The 16,050-nt window shown below is 46.6% G+C and overlaps 4 protein-coding genes across 4 annotated transcripts; 3 read left to right on the top strand and 1 right to left on the bottom strand.

The window, feature by feature from the left end:
• Positions 1 to 1,823: 1,823 nt before the first annotated feature.
• On the top strand, positions 1,824 to 5,540 carry N7478_013180 (DUF3433 domain-containing protein; the record flags this gene model as incomplete). The annotated part of the gene is made up of 1 exon (XM_056929390.1): positions 1,824 to 5,540. One exon carries the CDS (start codon positions 1,824 to 1,826, stop codon positions 5,538 to 5,540), a length of 3,717 nt encoding a protein of 1,238 aa, XP_056772752.1.
• Positions 5,541 to 9,355: 3,815 nt separating this feature from the next.
• On the top strand, positions 9,356 to 11,157 carry N7478_013179 (lanthionine synthetase C family protein; the record flags this gene model as incomplete). The annotated part of the gene is made up of 4 exons (XM_056929389.1): positions 9,356 to 9,539; positions 9,636 to 10,209; positions 10,261 to 10,274; positions 10,364 to 11,157. 4 exons carry the CDS (start codon positions 9,356 to 9,358, stop codon positions 11,155 to 11,157), a joined length of 1,566 nt encoding a protein of 521 aa, XP_056772751.1.
• A 560-nt stretch (positions 11,158 to 11,717) lies between these two features.
• On the top strand, positions 11,718 to 14,430 carry N7478_013178 (F-box protein; the record flags this gene model as incomplete). Its single annotated transcript, XM_056929388.1, has 2 exons — positions 11,718 to 11,907; positions 12,062 to 14,430. The coding sequence occupies 2 exons, from the start codon at positions 11,718 to 11,720 to the stop codon at positions 14,428 to 14,430; spliced, it is 2,559 nt and encodes an 852-aa protein (XP_056772750.1).
• A 531-nt stretch (positions 14,431 to 14,961) lies between these two features.
• Positions 14,962 to 15,723, bottom strand: N7478_013177 (40S ribosomal protein eS26; the record flags this gene model as incomplete). The annotated part of the gene is made up of 3 exons (XM_056929387.1): positions 14,962 to 15,067; positions 15,142 to 15,372; positions 15,701 to 15,723. The coding sequence occupies 3 exons, from the start codon at positions 15,721 to 15,723 to the stop codon at positions 14,962 to 14,964; spliced, it is 360 nt and encodes a 119-aa protein (XP_056772749.1).
• Positions 15,724 to 16,050: the final 327 nt, after the last annotated feature.

Here is a 16,050-nt window from a genome sequence, read left to right as displayed (position 1 = left end):
CCAAAGTAGTGAAGCTAAATTTGATCCTCCCTCTACATAAAATCCACTCATCAGCCATTGGTTAAAATTCTATTATGATGAATAGTAGGATTGATGTGAATTTAAAAAACTTCCAAGTGTGGATTCATTACAGTGGGATCGTTGCTCAGAGGAACTTATATAGCTAGTACGAACCTATTATTTGTTTTGTCAGTTATTGCGTTCAATGTCTTATGGGACTGGAGAAAGAAGGGAATTTGACATACCAAATTCCAGATCAAAATAAGGGAGTGTAAGACTCATTCGGCATGATTGTCTGATCTTATTATACATTGATTGCGACGTTACACCGACTGTCCCTTATTGATCTGCATCATTCTAGTACTCCGTGTAGTACGTACCTAGGCAAAGTATATCTCAGTGGCGTTAAAAGGTCGCACCGATGTCGGCCTATAGTGAGCTATCTGCTAACTGTAAGTATGGTTTCGCCTTTAAGAAGAATCTATGGAGTGTGTGACTTTGCACTTAATGGTGAAGTCAAAAAGCACGTGGAATTGTTGCTTCCTCGGTACCTGCATACACATACTCATTGCCTACCAACAGTCTTGAGTTCCATCTATCAACATAATATCCAAAACAAGTCAATTCTGCTCAGCCGCCATCGGATCAAGTCCAGCCTTCTATTTCAAGGAATAGAAAACTAACAAGAACAAAGAAGCCGGTCGGCCTAGAGCCCCCTTGCCACGTCACATCCTTCAGCCTCCTTCTAGTCTGTCCGACCAACCACAATGGATGAAAATGTGTGTAGGATTCCACTCGAGCTCCCCGCTTACATATTTTAAGGGATTAATCTACAGTCTTCCTTCTTTATTGGTAGACCCTGGAGCTTTTCTTTACTCCGTAGAAGGGCCCGGCTATCGGGAAACCTAGATCAGCACTTGGCTCAGCACTAAATTTGAAGAAGCTAGTGCAGCTGCGCCTTCATTTACGGCCCATGGTTCCAGAGTTTTTACAGGCTATGGATTGCTCCGTGTTTTATCCTCGCTTCTAATACAAGGGGTAAATGCCGGGTTACAATATAGTCTGCAGTGCCTTCAAGCCCGCAGACAAGAACACCCCAGCAAGATGTGAGCGACTTGATTTTAAGTCATTTCGTGTGATGGCAAGTAGAAATTCGAAACTTAATCTGTCTCAACTGTTAACTCTAATAATGAGGAACCACGTTCCTGTTGGTGCCGACCGTCCAAGCCATTGAGACATGGCGTCTCGGCGGGCTCCTAAAGCGGCACACCCCTGGAAAAAGGAGCACCACTTGCTCCCAACGTCTAACTCTTCAACACGGAACAGCTAGAATATACGCTCATGAAATGCCTATCTTTTCTTGACTCCCAAATAATCGAAACTCCATCGTATAGCACATATCACACCTTTATTAAAGTTTTTGAATTGTTGCCTTAAGTGGAGGTGCCAAGAACGGGTCCTTTGGTGCTGACGTTTGCTTTGCTGGTGCAGAGGTCACAATTGCAATGCCGATCCAAGTGGGACAAGAATAGATAATGAACGATCACCTACGGAGTACTTCCGTTTCTGCTGGGTTTAAGGATCCAAAGCAGTGCAGGCGGCCCCATGTTGTTCTAAATCCCAATTCTCCAATGGCGCATCGATTTGTCTTCCCCAGTCCAGCACAGCCCCACCCAACGAAGTGGCGAATGAGCAAAGATTTTTTTTAAAGAGAAAAAGCTTCCCCGGGGGTTAAACGGCTAACTGGGATCACGTGGCGATCTGGACCTCTAAGCCTCCTGATTTTTGACGACGAAGTTGTCTCTGACACGCCATGGGGAGGAATGGCACAAGATATAAACCGGCCTAGCACGCCTGAGGGGAGCACGTTGGAGAGCGCTCATAGTTCTCCAGGCGTTGCTCTCCCGGAGGAGACAGAAGAGCGATCCAACTCGGGATCAGCTCAGGATGTCAACGCCTCTCCACTGCCCGCGAAATACTGGCTGCCATTCTCTCTTCGACGTCCGTTTTTGCTCTTTCTGGCGATTTTGTGTCTGTTGATGGCCATCGCGGGGGAGGTGATGCGTCAATATTCTAAACACAACCATGGACTCGTTCATCTTGAAACGTATAAATCGCTTGGACTTGCTGCGGGACTATTCGTTTATGTTCCTACTACTGTCGCAGTTCTACTGGTGACACTATGGAATATTTGCGTCCTCGATGTCTTACGACTGGAGCCGTACTTCCAGCTGGCCAACCACGAAGGCTCATCTGGTTCTGTGCTATTCACGAATTACTCATTTACCTACGGCATACTGGCGCCAATCCGGGCTCTTCGTAACCAACACTGGGTCGTCGCAATTGTCTCTTCGGTTGCTTTATTACTGCGTACAATGCTTCCGTCTCTTATGTCGGGTCTTATTGTACTGAATGAGATGAACATTGTCACGATGAAACCTATCAATACCTGGCCGGATCTGATAAACCTGGAGACTCAGAACATTATGTTATCCTATGAAGCATCGCACTCTCGCAATTCATCTGAATTTCATGTAGACACATTCTTTTTCTACCAGACCCACAACTACGCCATACCTCCTATCGTGCGACTGCCAGAGGATTATTCTGAAACGTCAACCTGGAAGATGAACGAAACGGCTTATTGGGCTGACTTAAATTGTGTTGAGGTACCTTTGAAAAACATCATTCCCGATATCAATCCTACCAACTCCACGAGTACGACCACATTGACCTGGAATGTGACAGACATTGCATTCGATAAGCTCCCCTATAGTGGAGATGCTGACAGTTGCACGGTATCTTTCATATTAAACAGCAACATACCCGAGGGGAAAGGATCATATCAAGTGCGACACTGGGAACCTCTCAACTATAATGGGAGTGCAACAGACAGTGCTACCATGAATACTACTGGGTGCGGGTCGTTCGCATTGTTTGGCCTCTCTATCAACATGGGATCATCACTCACAAATTTCTCATCGAATGCCACGTCATTTGGCTGCAGTAGTAGATATTTGAAGGGAAAGGCAGAGATCGCTTTTCCCGTTAATACTTCTTTTGTTGATGCCAAACACGTCTTGGGCCCGAATGAAAGCGTGTCTTCTTCTCAATTCAGTATTTCAAGCTTTGAAAGTCTCCTGCACACAAAATACAGCAATGCCAATCTTGTGACACCGGGGAGCAGACATCAGATCTCGAGTCTGACCACATCCACTGGTGTAAATGGCACCTTGCTCAGTGACCTGACTCCGATTGAAATTACCGACTATCAATCAGAAATTCGCCAACTCTGGAATCACAATTTTGTCAACTCAATGAGACGATTCTTCAATACTACCGGAGACCCTACGCCTGTCGATGCTAGACAAATCACAGATACGACTCTTTATCAGGTCACCTCTCGTTCGGCCTTAATGGCCGAGGGCCTTCTCTTAGTGGCATTCATTGTTCTCATTTGGTTGTTCTTCCTGTATCCGCACCGCCTTAACTTTCTCTCTGGCGACCCCAACTCGATTGCTGCGCAGTGCGCTCTCTTGACAGACACTTTCTCTGCGGGCAACTCCTTGATCCGATCGGAAATCGCATTCGATCGCGCCACGCCTAGACAACTTCGCCGATTTGCTCGAACATTGTCTTGTCGATGGATAGACACGCCTGATGGGAAAAGGATAGATATTGTCCCCAATGACCCCAACTTGCCGTTTTTGGAATTACCAAGTTCACGGTTACGCCGCAACCCTAGACCTCACTTCTTGACGCCTCCATGGTTCTTGATTGAATGTGCAGTTATGGCTGGCGTTCTCGCCGCTTTTGGAGTTGCTTTTCAGTATGTCCGTCTAGATAAGATCGACTCCAATTCAGCTGGCGTCACCTTCATCTACTACTTCCTGATATACGGCCCTACCATAATTGCTTCGATGATAGGATCTCTGTTTATCTCCATTTATCGTCATTTGAGCAATCTTGAACCTTGGGTTCGCTTGCAAAAGGGAATGGCGGTGGCTAAACAGTCTATTACTGCTAACTATGGCTCCCAAACGCCTATCATGTCTTGGATGACTTTTCGCCACAGTGCGCCTCCAATATTGGTCCTGCTTTCGTTGATGTGCTTCTTGGACATGTTCTTGACTGTTGCCAGTAGTGGTATGTTTGAGCCAGTTCTATACAACTCCACTGTTCCCACTTCGTCATTGTCTGCGCGCTACAACCAATCCCGTTTCCTGAATCCTACCGTGCGAGTAGAGTTCAACGGAAACAGTTTCATCTCTGATAGTTTGGTGATGGGTTATTCCCTTTTGGCTTGGACGACACCGGATACGTCTTTCTATCCAATGATGATACACAATAATGACCCGGACTATGATTGGGAGGAATATAACGCGGTAGCACGCGGCGTGGGCGTTGATCTTCAATGTAGCAAAGTCCCCACCAGTGATTCATCTCACGATCGACCAACTGGAAACTTATATTGGACATACCAGCCTTATTCAGATATCGACATCAATTGTACCGTGGAGTTCCAGCAGCCTGCTTTTGAGCACCGCCTGTTCAATGAGTCTGTCTACTTCCGTGGTCCCATGAATGCAAGTGAGATATGCCAGAAGACCTTCATGGTAATCACATACAATGATTTCGACAGCATCAACGCGACCTCCGGTAACAACTCAACAGTCTTCCAGTGTGCACCGCAGATTCAGATCCAGGACTTTGATATCGATTTTGAGTATGAAGGCACAATCGATGACTGGGAGCCAGTAGCCGGAAGCGCAATCACAAGCGGTGAAATGTTCCAAAACGCCTCGGCCAGCCTCGTTCCCTTCACCCAAGCTTTCCTTCGCCAAACAAAGCTCGCGAGACAGGATATCAATCCTAACCAGTATGACTGGGCTGTTCTACTCACCCGCCAAGTTTACGACACTTTCGACGACTCCGGCTCCGTTGACCTTTCACTCCTTCAACAAGCCGTCGAATTGGGCTACCAATCTACTTTCAGCACCTACCTATCTCTGTGGCGCGACATATACTTCGACCCAATTCTACACACTACCTCCTCCATTCCTGGCACTACAACCGACACGTTCTACGGCATCGAGCCATCTTATACCACAATTTTCATCATTCTCGTCCTCCTCTCAATCGACCTCTCCGTCTTGATGGCAGTCTTCTGGTTCCGCCACAGACACTACAACGGTCCTCAAATCCCGCGCTCTATTGGTTCCCTGATTCCGTTAATAGCTAATAGCCGCATTCTTGGCGATGTCCGCGACACGGCTGGTTGGACTGAGGAGAAACGCCGCGAGCATCTCGATAAACTGGGACGAAAATATCGCTATGGAGAATACACTCTGCCTAATGGTGAAAAGCGATTAGCGTTGGACTATGATGAAAAGCCCCTCTATGAAATCTTCGATGAACAACAACATGAGCTTGGTGATATATGTGTCGATCCTATTCCGGATCAGGATACGGAACCGCCGCCGGCGTCAGCGACAGTGTCCACTACGCAACTGATAAATGAACATAACGATAGATCGTAAATAGGAAAATCTGTGCTGGAACACAGCATGAAATATGTGTTTATACCATTGAATTGAACTTTGTTTATACCTACCGTGATCAAAGGATGTAATCCGAAAACATTCAAAGTTTAATTTAATGTCTCATTCTCCTCATGAAGACGCTCGCTCGGCTACATTTCCAATCGCGCTATTTGGATCGACGGAATGAAGGGAATAAACCAACATTCATCGAATGGAAAGAGAAATAAAACCGGCGACCAATAACAAACCTTGGGCCACGTTATGCTTCACTAAAATGTGCTTGGCACTAATCCGAGTGACGGATATCTCGCCAAGAATGAAAAATGTGGAGCCAGTATGGACCCCTTCGCTGAGAAAAGTAAGTAAAGCGAGTGTCGTCACGACAGTACAGCCAGCAAGTGACAGTTAAAGCCAAAGGCTTAGCTGTCAGTTTTGTTTTTCAGATCTTTAATGTCCCGAAGTCGTGATGGCAGCTACCGTTTTGCGGATATTCAGTTGCAAGCTGGTAGCTTTGCTACGGACATTAATCATTTTTATATTTCTGGTGGATAAATTCGTACTTAAATCTACTGCCTCGACCACTCCTCCCCGTATGAACATCATGGTCTCTTTTATCATAAATGTCGGCATTTCTTAAGACCTGCCAGTGACCAATGGGTTCTCCTACCTACGCCGATTGAAGAACTAGGGAGGAGACGTGGACTACAACAAACTCCAAAACTGTAAGCCTTCATCACTTATAATGTTAGTTTGTGATTTGAGACTCTCTTTGACAGATCTGACGTATTTCACTAGACTATCATGACGAATCCCTAAAATGAAAAACTGGTGAAATTCCCCAACGATGAGGGCAAACACGTTGAGAGGGGCTTTTTCCATTTTGAATTGTGGGTAATGGCAACGACTTGTCTCCCCAGACGACATAGCAGACATATTCCGGACTCATTGACGAAAAGGGCGCCTGGGTCGACTTCAATGTGACTTTAGAAATTGTACATATCATGACATTGCTTATGATAACATGAAAGTCTGATCTACTTTTCTACTAGATTTGAACGATTGGAAGCTCATTCATTTTCAATATCGCCTATATGTGCTATCCATGGGCTCTTATGTAATTTAGAATCATTTCAACGTATAGCTTCTAGGTCACATACGCGATGTTTACTCACACTAGTACAGTGTTATGGAGAGCTGCCGCTTCTGAAACAACCACGCCGATATGGGTAGGCTCGTAAAAATAGGTCTCGCACTATCATATTCCCAACATATTACTATGACAAGTTGACCTACTTAATATCCTGGTCATGCTTAGATTCTCTACGCACAGCAAATATTGGAGTTCTTTCTATCTTTAGGATCAGCGTGGGAGATGATATGGGAGAATGATGGCAGGAACTGTATCTTATATACCTTAGAGGTCAACGTTTGAACTAAACCCCTGATTCCTGTGAAACCACTCATTATGATGGAGGAACTTCCGGCACCGATCTATTGGGCTCCATGCGCGGTTAATGATAGGTAGGTAGTATTTACAATCTTGAATCAAGTACGCTGCCCAAACCCACGCGTGCTCTATATCTCTCGTTGGATATTGGTTAAAATTATCATATACTACGATCATCATATAGGTTATAGGCATGGATATTGTTGTGACTCATATTCAATATCCAACCATTAGTTTTCCGAAATTTTGATTTGCGGGACTTGTTATAATGTCTCAAAATAGCAGGAAGCGATCTCAAACATGAGATCCCATAGTTTAACAGACTGACGTATCAAAGTGACCCTCACGTATCAATAGACTGATTATTAGAAGTAAATAGGGCAATATGCCGAGGAATAGTATGAAAGCGCAACCCCAGGCCGATACTAGGAGAGAAATTATGTCAAAATTACCGGTATTAATTCGGTATGGGCAGGGCTGATGTGTATAATAGTGAGGCATATATAGAAAAGCCACACGTGAGATATATGGAGGGTCAACCGTTCGTACGGGAGGCAACAATTGGATCTATGGAGTAAATGTACTATCTAGGATTCATCTTACGCTCGGTTCCAATCGTTCAATGTGGGCGATAAAATTACATACTCGACTGGACTCCAAAATGGACTCGAGTCCCGGTTCGTGGGGTTTTACCCCTGGCCCCCTGCAGCCAAGTTAGGAAGCAAGGCAGCTATATCTGTCTATCTCACTTGTGGGTGGAGGTCCGAGTAATGTATGGCTTTGCGTACCTCTGAACCGGACCATTTGACATGGTTGAGTCTTTAGTCTCATTCGAACAACGAGGCACAGGTGATGCACATTCGGGCATCAAAAATTACTAGCCATGCCTTACCCTACGGTCTGGACACCAAACACGACTAGCCGCATTTCTAGTCGTGTTTGGTGTCCAGACTGTAGGGTAATAGTAAGGCACGGCTACTAGTTACTAAGCAAAGATCCTCAGTACCTATATTAATAGTATTGATTTAATACTATATCTTTACAAGTGTGATATATCTCCCGACAATATTGATCAAAAGCAGTCGTCAGCTTCTATTCTCCCCGTTTTAGTATTATTTTGTACTTGGGATATAAGCTGGGGGCAGTAATGAATCTCTAGTATGGCGAATATCCACCTGGTAGGCTCCAGCCTCGCGACAGGTTTACCCGATGGGCACAGTCCCCACAGGACCGCCACGGCGAGAATACACGCTAGTGGGGCTGACCGGAGCTACGGAACCATGCTATCACTAGGTAGTGGTAGTAATGCGATTTGTGCGAAGCGCTGTTGCTTTGATAGCACAGAGGGTTGAAATGAGTCATATTCTGAAGTATTTGCGTTCAGGAGAAAGACTCGAGTCCTCAGTCCTCAGCCCATTGGGTCTCAAGATGAGTATGTAGGCAGGTGCGGTCCAATCGCATGACAACCGAACATAGCACAATTAATCTGCCGGTTCCTTGGGCACTGTCACTGGTCTTTATTTTTCTTTCTGAAAGAAATTGCTACCCTCCATGGAAGGTTGCCAAAGGTTTAATTTTCCTGTAGAGCCGGCTTATGTACCTCCTAGGCGAAGGCGACAAATTCGATGCGCATTTACCACCCCATCGCATGACAAGTATATGTCAGATATCCCCAGATTCATGAAGATAGTGTTTTTCCAGGTCGATCACCTCCAAGGAAACAGGAACGACCGATTCTTGAGCCTTTCGCAAGATCCAGTGTACCAGCGCTTCTCCAGGCACTTTTTTCTATGACAGTACAAAATTGGGCATTGTAACGCCGTGAACGACTGTTAATTGCTCCGCAGAAACCAAATCCTAGGCACATCATGGCTGAGCATCAGCTATGAAGCCTCAAACATATCAGGGACGGGGATCCTACTTGACATCTTCATATGGGGTTTGTTTCCCGACCACTAATAGGTCAAATGGAGTTTATAATTGATTGATCCAATCAAGTTAACATCCTCCCCGTGTCTTGAATCCTGAATCTTCACTGAATTCTGCAGCGATCGTCGATCCAACAACGATCTGCCCCACCAAGACTGTTGCACGGGTTCGTGTTCTCCCTCCTCCGACCCGTCTGTGGAGCCAACACAACACCGACATTCGTTCTGGAGCTGAATTTCTTCCACTAACGATGGAGCATTCGAGAATTGGAAAAACTATGACGAGGGTCCTGCTGCCTGAGGCTCTCCATCAAATATGGAGGGGCTGATACCAAAGCGCCCACGTAGGAGGCTCCATCTTTTCAGGATTTAGCACGCCATTCCACACTCTATTGTCGAATCAAAATATAAGCTTATTTATTCCAGAGGCCGAAACTATGGCAGACGAACGTCCCCAGTATTATCAAAACACACTTTCACCATTGGTGATCAATGCGGATTCTCTCGCTGAGACTTTAGAGGAACTTCGCCTCGCGGTTCGCTATGGAGCGGAGGCTATTCAAGCGAATGAGGGCCCCCTGGACAAATGGCCGATCGGTGGCATGTTCAAATTCATGCCAGGTATGTGAATGCTGTTATAAATTTTGCCTTGCTATTTATATACAACTTAGCAACTCTCTTATACAACGTATAGCTGGGTCTAACAGGTCGCTGCAGGTATTGCCCTTGCTTTCTTGCGCCTAGATTACCAGTCATCAGTACTAGACGACGGCGATGTTAAGTCTCTGGATTATCGCCAGCTTGCTCTCGAAAGAATACCATCAGATTTTCCAGATATCCCATTGCTCCCGTCAAGACTAGCGCCTGCGGGGTCATTGTCACCGATCCCAGGTGTCAGCTTGCGCGTTTTTTCGGCGGTTGCTAAGGCGAATTGGAAGAACGGTTCTAAACCCAGTCTTTTCCAGGAAGATATTACCTGTCTCTATGAGGCTGCCCAGCTTGCCCTCAAGAATGGTCCACTTGTGCCCCATGACGGTCGCAACATGGGCGGCGATGAAATGCTGTATGGCCGCGCAGGGCTTCTATGGGTTCTTTTGAATATCCGGGCTCACCAGTTCGATGAGAGCACGCAGAAAGCCCTCGAGCCTGTATATGAGGCTATTCCGAAACTTGTCGATGTGATTGTAGATTCTGGGCGACAGGGCTCCAAGGCTTTTATTGAGAAGAATGGAGCGCAAGAGGCACACCCGCTCATGTATGCTTGGATGGAGGGACACTATTGTTTTGGAGCGTAAGTCAAACTACTCATTTTGTGAAAAACTAAATACTGACCCCTCTGTAGTGTTCACGGAATCAGTAGGTTTTTTCCCTTCTTGTTGTTTTCTTCAATTCCATAGGTATCGGCAAGTAGTATTACCAATCAGATTGCTAATCTTCTGCTATAGCCGGTATCCTTTCAATCATCCTCGCAGCCAAGTCCGAAGAACTTGAGAGACATCTCCCTGAGATTGGAGAGACTATCACCGCGTTGTGTAAGATGTCCCTTGCGAGTAATGGACATCTCCCAATGACACTCCCGCCCTTCAGCTTCGGGCAGACCTCAGAGTTAGTCCAGCTCTGCCACGGAAGCCCTGGTATCCTCATTTTGCTTGCAGAGGCTTTGAAGAACAAAGCCTTAACTGAAGCATTCTGGTGTCCTGAATGGAACCAAACCATCTATGAGGCTTCTCAAAGGATCTGGGAAGAAGGCCTTCTTTCTAAAGGAGGCAGTCTGTGCCACGGTATCACCGGAAACGCCTGGCCCTGGCTTTTGCTGCACAATGCCTTTGAATACCACGCTGAAGATCTAGAAGCTGCCAAAAACTCATATTTGCACCGCACACAAGCCTCTCTCCAGAGTGACGATGTTAGCGAAAAGCTCACGCCAGATTTCTTTTTGTCAAAAGCTTTGACTTTCATTCTACACTCTCGTGAAACTCGGCCATACAACAGCCAGGAATGTACCACCGCCGACAAAGATTATCGCATGCCCGACGACCCATACTCGTTGTCGGAGGGACTGGCTGGCAATGTTTGTGCTTGGGCTGAAGCTTGTGCTGTCATTCAGGCTAGATTGCGCAAGATGGAACTCAGCAAAACTGGATTTAGCTTGGAGGAAGACCTGGCTTTCAAGCAGGCCATTTGCTGCGAGCTTGGATTTCCGTTTGTTGGAGGAAATGGTGCTACTGGACTTATCTAGATACTAGATGGTTCCCACGACCATTTAGTACCTGCCACTGCGATCCAGTAAATCTCTCCCCGTAAAATAGCTCAATCTTCATAAAATCCCTTTTACATATGATCACTGTCACAATGAACTTAAACTGTGTCGCTCAACTACATGTTGATGTTAAACGTTCAATAATTGTAGTCGAACCTCTATGACATCATATCTGTATACACACCCGTCTTCTTAAAACCAAAAATGTCAAGATCCAGGAATTATAATTCCTTCGCGAATCTCCTCAAAAATAAATGAATTCAAGGCATCAAAAAGCCAGGGGGGGTAAAGATATACAAGATCCATCCATCAGCCAAACATCGATGGATCCGCAAAACGGGGCGTCAGCAGTTCATCGCTCTTAATGGCCCACGGGTGCAACGTGGCTGTGCCGGGCAACTCACAAGACTCAACACCACGGAGCACGGAGTAATTAATTATCGTTCGCAGAAGAGACACGAGCTCAGCGTGCAGAATTTAAATAAAATGCACCCGTTGAACTGACCAAACCTCATCACTTATTCCCCATGTAGATGAAGATGGATTTGATTCCACCATCTTACGAATCGGCAACGGACCGTGATGCCTGGACCATTATCGCCCACTACATCCCTTCCAGCGACTTATGCGCCGCTTCACTAGTTTGTCATAAATGGCATGAAGTATTTATGCCATTTCTATGGGGTGATCCTGCATCACATTTTGGCACTCAGAACGATGCTGTCTACGGTAGGCCCCCGCATTCACACCTCAGGTGTCGAGGCACCAGTCACTGACTTGTGTATATCAGTTGCTCTCACGCGATTTCGAAGAACCTTGAAATATGCTAGAAGAGAAGTGCGAGACCTAACGCACACCCTTCATCTACCTCCCGCTCTATCAGAAATCTATGATGGACCGCGACCGGGATGGTTGAGAGATATCCTCGAGTATCTGCCCTGTCTACAGTCACTTATGGTATCACGTCTTCCATTCTTCGACCATAACTGCATGGTTGCGTTGAAGAGTCCGCAAAAGTCAAGTTACTACAATGTTCGTCTTCTTGCAGCGGATCATGAGCCAAATACGACCTCTGTGGGCTTAGCGGAAACTCTTCTGCGGTTTCCGCTGTTGACATATTTGGATCTTTCGTACACAACTTCGGCACGAAACCAAAGCGTACTATCATCCTTATCTCTGCTAGAAAATCTCCAAGTACTGAAGCTCCGTGCGACTGGACTGAAGGATGCCGACGCGGAATTTCTAGCAAATGCAATTGGAAAGAGAGTTAGGTTTCTGGATCTACGAAATAACATGCTCACAGACATGGCTGTTCGTTCGTTACTGCAAGCGTCTTTTGTTACTTCAACAAATGCCCAACAACAGGAGTTTCCGCAATATATTCGACGTGCTGGACATTGGCCTGACCCCGTTGCCCAGTCTGCTCTTCGGGGGTTGGGGTCGGAATTCTTGAAATCGCCACATCTAGACGAACAATATGTGAAGTTCTTGACCAGTCCGGTGACAAGTCACCCTTGGGTTGATTACTTACCGTATTCTGGTATCACTCATCTCTATATAGCAGATAATATGATCAGCGTTGAGGGTGTGGCAGCTCTACTAGCCTCCTCTAATCTCCACGCCCTTGACGCAGGGACAGTGAAGACAGCAGATGGCATCCACAAGCACACATCCCCTCCAAGAGATGGAAAGTATCCTGGTGCCGAAAAGCTTGTACCCATCCTGGGACAATGTGCAGGAGACAAATTGACCTACCTTCGAGCCAATCATGCGATTCTCACCGCTGAGCCTCCATCGAAAGATGTCGGAAACACCTCCCAGTTTCTGCCAGAGCTAGAAACTAAGGAAACACCCCGAGAGGCGGAGCTTGATGCATCAGCAGAGGCCCAGATTTACGAACTACCTGCGACAGAAGCGCCACTCTATGAGTTGGCGGATACATCCACTGCCGAGTCAACAAGTTCAATGGCTAGCAACGCTACGGTTAAAGAACAACCTGGACATTATCACGATGAGCCCTTTTCATCGGTCAGAAGGGGATCAGCTTTCGCTCCGGAAGTTGTTCAAACTATCAGACGGGGATCAGCTTTTGCTCCAGAAGTTGTTCCAACCACATCAAATGCCAGCGGTTCTGTGGATTCCATCTTTTCCACACCTATGAATACTAGCAGTCCACAAACGTTACAAAATCATACAAGCTTGCAACTCTTCTCAACTGGCTTTATCTGTGAGAGTCCGGGCGGTTTTAATTCTGCTTCACCATCCAGCGCATCCTTTTTGTCGCCGTTTGGATCAGACGATCCTCGCGGGCAACGAATCCAAGAACTACTGGCAAAACGACCACGCAATCAATCGCTACCTCTGCGTAGCGGCAAAGAAAGCCGATATCCCTACTTGCATCCATCGCACATCCCACACTGTGAGACACTAGTCTTAACAAATATCCCATCCCACGTACCACCCAACTCGCCAATTTTATACACTCTTACCCGGTTCATCAGGGCCTGCTCCAACGAGGCTCTCCTTGCGACCCTCCAAGCAGGCTCAGATTATTCCCTTCCACCAGGTCAAGCCCGATACCAAGCAGAGCAACAGCGATCGCGATCACTCTTCGGGCTTCGTCGCATTATCATCGAAATTAACGACACCTCAAGAACTAAGCTGACATCATGGAAACCCGCGAATCAACGCAATGGAAACAACACCTCTAGCACAGGAGATCGCGATTCTGAGGCTATGTGGGCTTCTGCTACAGATGATTTTAGTTTCTTCGGAGAAGAAGAGTGTGGCATTCCCGAGACTGATCCGGGAAAGTACTTCCCAATGGCAGCTCTGAATGAGAAAATCTGCCTCACGCCATCAGATGACGACTCAGCCCATTCCGGTACCGACTTAAGTGAGGATCTTTCGCAACAGAAAACAACATATACTGTATCTGAAGCAACCCGCAATAGTCAACCAGGGCAGTTACTACAGCAAGTGGATCTCGTGGCGCAACTAGCTGCTTTCCGACGAGAAAAGAAGGGAGAGTATGAGGCTCTTGTGACGCGCGAGAGAAAGCGACGAAGTACGTGTGGAACCGGGGTATCCAGCATTTTCTCGGCTTGTTCAGCCCAGGTCTCCATGGCCCACTTTGTAGAGGGGTATTGGAAAGGAGAAGTTAAAATTGTTAGGAATCCAACGCCTAAGGTCCGTAGTGGCGTTGTAGATATGTATGGGAATTATTTCGAGAAGGGTTATCTATACCCATAAAATGAACGCCTCGGGAGACACCGACAGTATGACGTTGCTCCTCGACTATTTTAAGTTTAGACCGGTTTAATCCATCGATAGATCGTAGATGGAATTACAATAGGACTTTCCAAGAGATTTTTGAGGAATTTTTTGGTATTTTCTAAGCCCGTTATTACGGGACACAACCTTGTTTCTCATATACATGAGCCGGTGAACTCATACGCTGAGAAACGCAACCCGAGACAGGACAGTAGAATTAGAGTAAGAGGGAAGACAAAGAAATAGATATTCCTAGAAACTTGCCCCTTAACCCCCAATCCAACGGCCCAATGTCAAAAAATCCAACAATTCAATGCCGAATACCTCCATTTTTATCAATTCGTCACAGCATTGCCTGGTCGATCCGTACACGCCGGTAAACAACGTCTAGGACCGAGCCAAAATCGCGTGGTGCAAGGAAATCAAGCGGGAAAAGAAGAGACAAAATAATAGAATTCATTTCAGACTAGTTCATTTTATTTTGTTTCGCTGAACACCGTCTCCGATCCTTTAGTTGGCCTTACCGGCCTGAGGGGGGGTAAGCTTCTTTCCGTCCTTGTTGTAGCGAATACGGGGAGGAGGAGCACGGTTGCGGCGGCCTTCGCGGGAACGAACACTTTAAAATAGTTAGTATTGATTGTGCTTAATAGAACAGTTGAACTGGTCTTTTTCGGGGTTGGGTGGTCGTACCGAACGATCTTGCCGTGGATAGCGCAGGAGACGCAGTACTGGAGCTTCAGGTACATCTTGGGGACGGAGTACTCGGCGAAGACGGAGGCATCGGAGATATCACGGATGGCAGCGGACTCAACCATGTTGCGGATGGTGAAACGCTTGATAGCCTTGTCCTTGGGAACGCAGCGAGCGCAGTTGGAGCAGCGCACGGGCTTGACGTGGCCGCGGCCATTCTTGTTGCGACCGCTAAAGAAATCAATCAGTTATTGTTCGCATGAAATTGAGCAGCCGTATCATGTAGATTTTTTGCATAAACCAATGCAAATTATTTTCATGATATATTAAATTCGCTTCCCCAGACTCTCCATTTTTCTTGAATATTCCTGCAATGCGCGTTGGCTGGTGGGTTGGTGACTGTCGTTATTTTGATGGTGTTCTTCTTCGATTTTTCGTTTGGTGATTTGTTTCTCTTTCGGTGGATTTCATGGCGTAGCTTCGGCAACATTGCGGTAATTCAAGTTGAATGGGAGTCTGGAGGCGGATTTTCGTGACGACGAGGAGAGTGAGGTCTTACTTGTTCGCCCGCTTCTTGACCATTTTGACGGATTGATCTGAATGTGTGTTAGACGTTGAAGACGGATCGTATAGGGGGGTAGGGGTAGCGTACGGTTGACTTGTCGAGGGTGGGTTGTCGAAGCTCGCTCACTCACAGACTCATCGGGAATGGATAGTGGTTGTGTTGTGGGAAGCCCTAAGCCCTTAAGCGAGACCCACGGCCCTTCCTGCCTTGGTGCCTCACTCTCTTTTTGCCTGATTCTTCAGGCGCAAACAGTGACCTCACATGATGCGCGTCACGTGGATCGTCATAAGACGCACTAGCCCCGAATCGCACTAGCGTCCGGAGCGAACCGTCAAACTATTGAA

This window comes from Penicillium angulare (assembly GCF_028827245.1).
Source record: "Penicillium angulare strain IBT 27051 chromosome Unknown utg000012l_segment0_segment0, whole genome shotgun sequence".
Taxonomy (NCBI): domain Eukaryota; kingdom Fungi; phylum Ascomycota; class Eurotiomycetes; order Eurotiales; family Aspergillaceae; genus Penicillium; species Penicillium angulare.
This window is presented reverse-complemented; position numbering and strand designations above follow the sequence as displayed.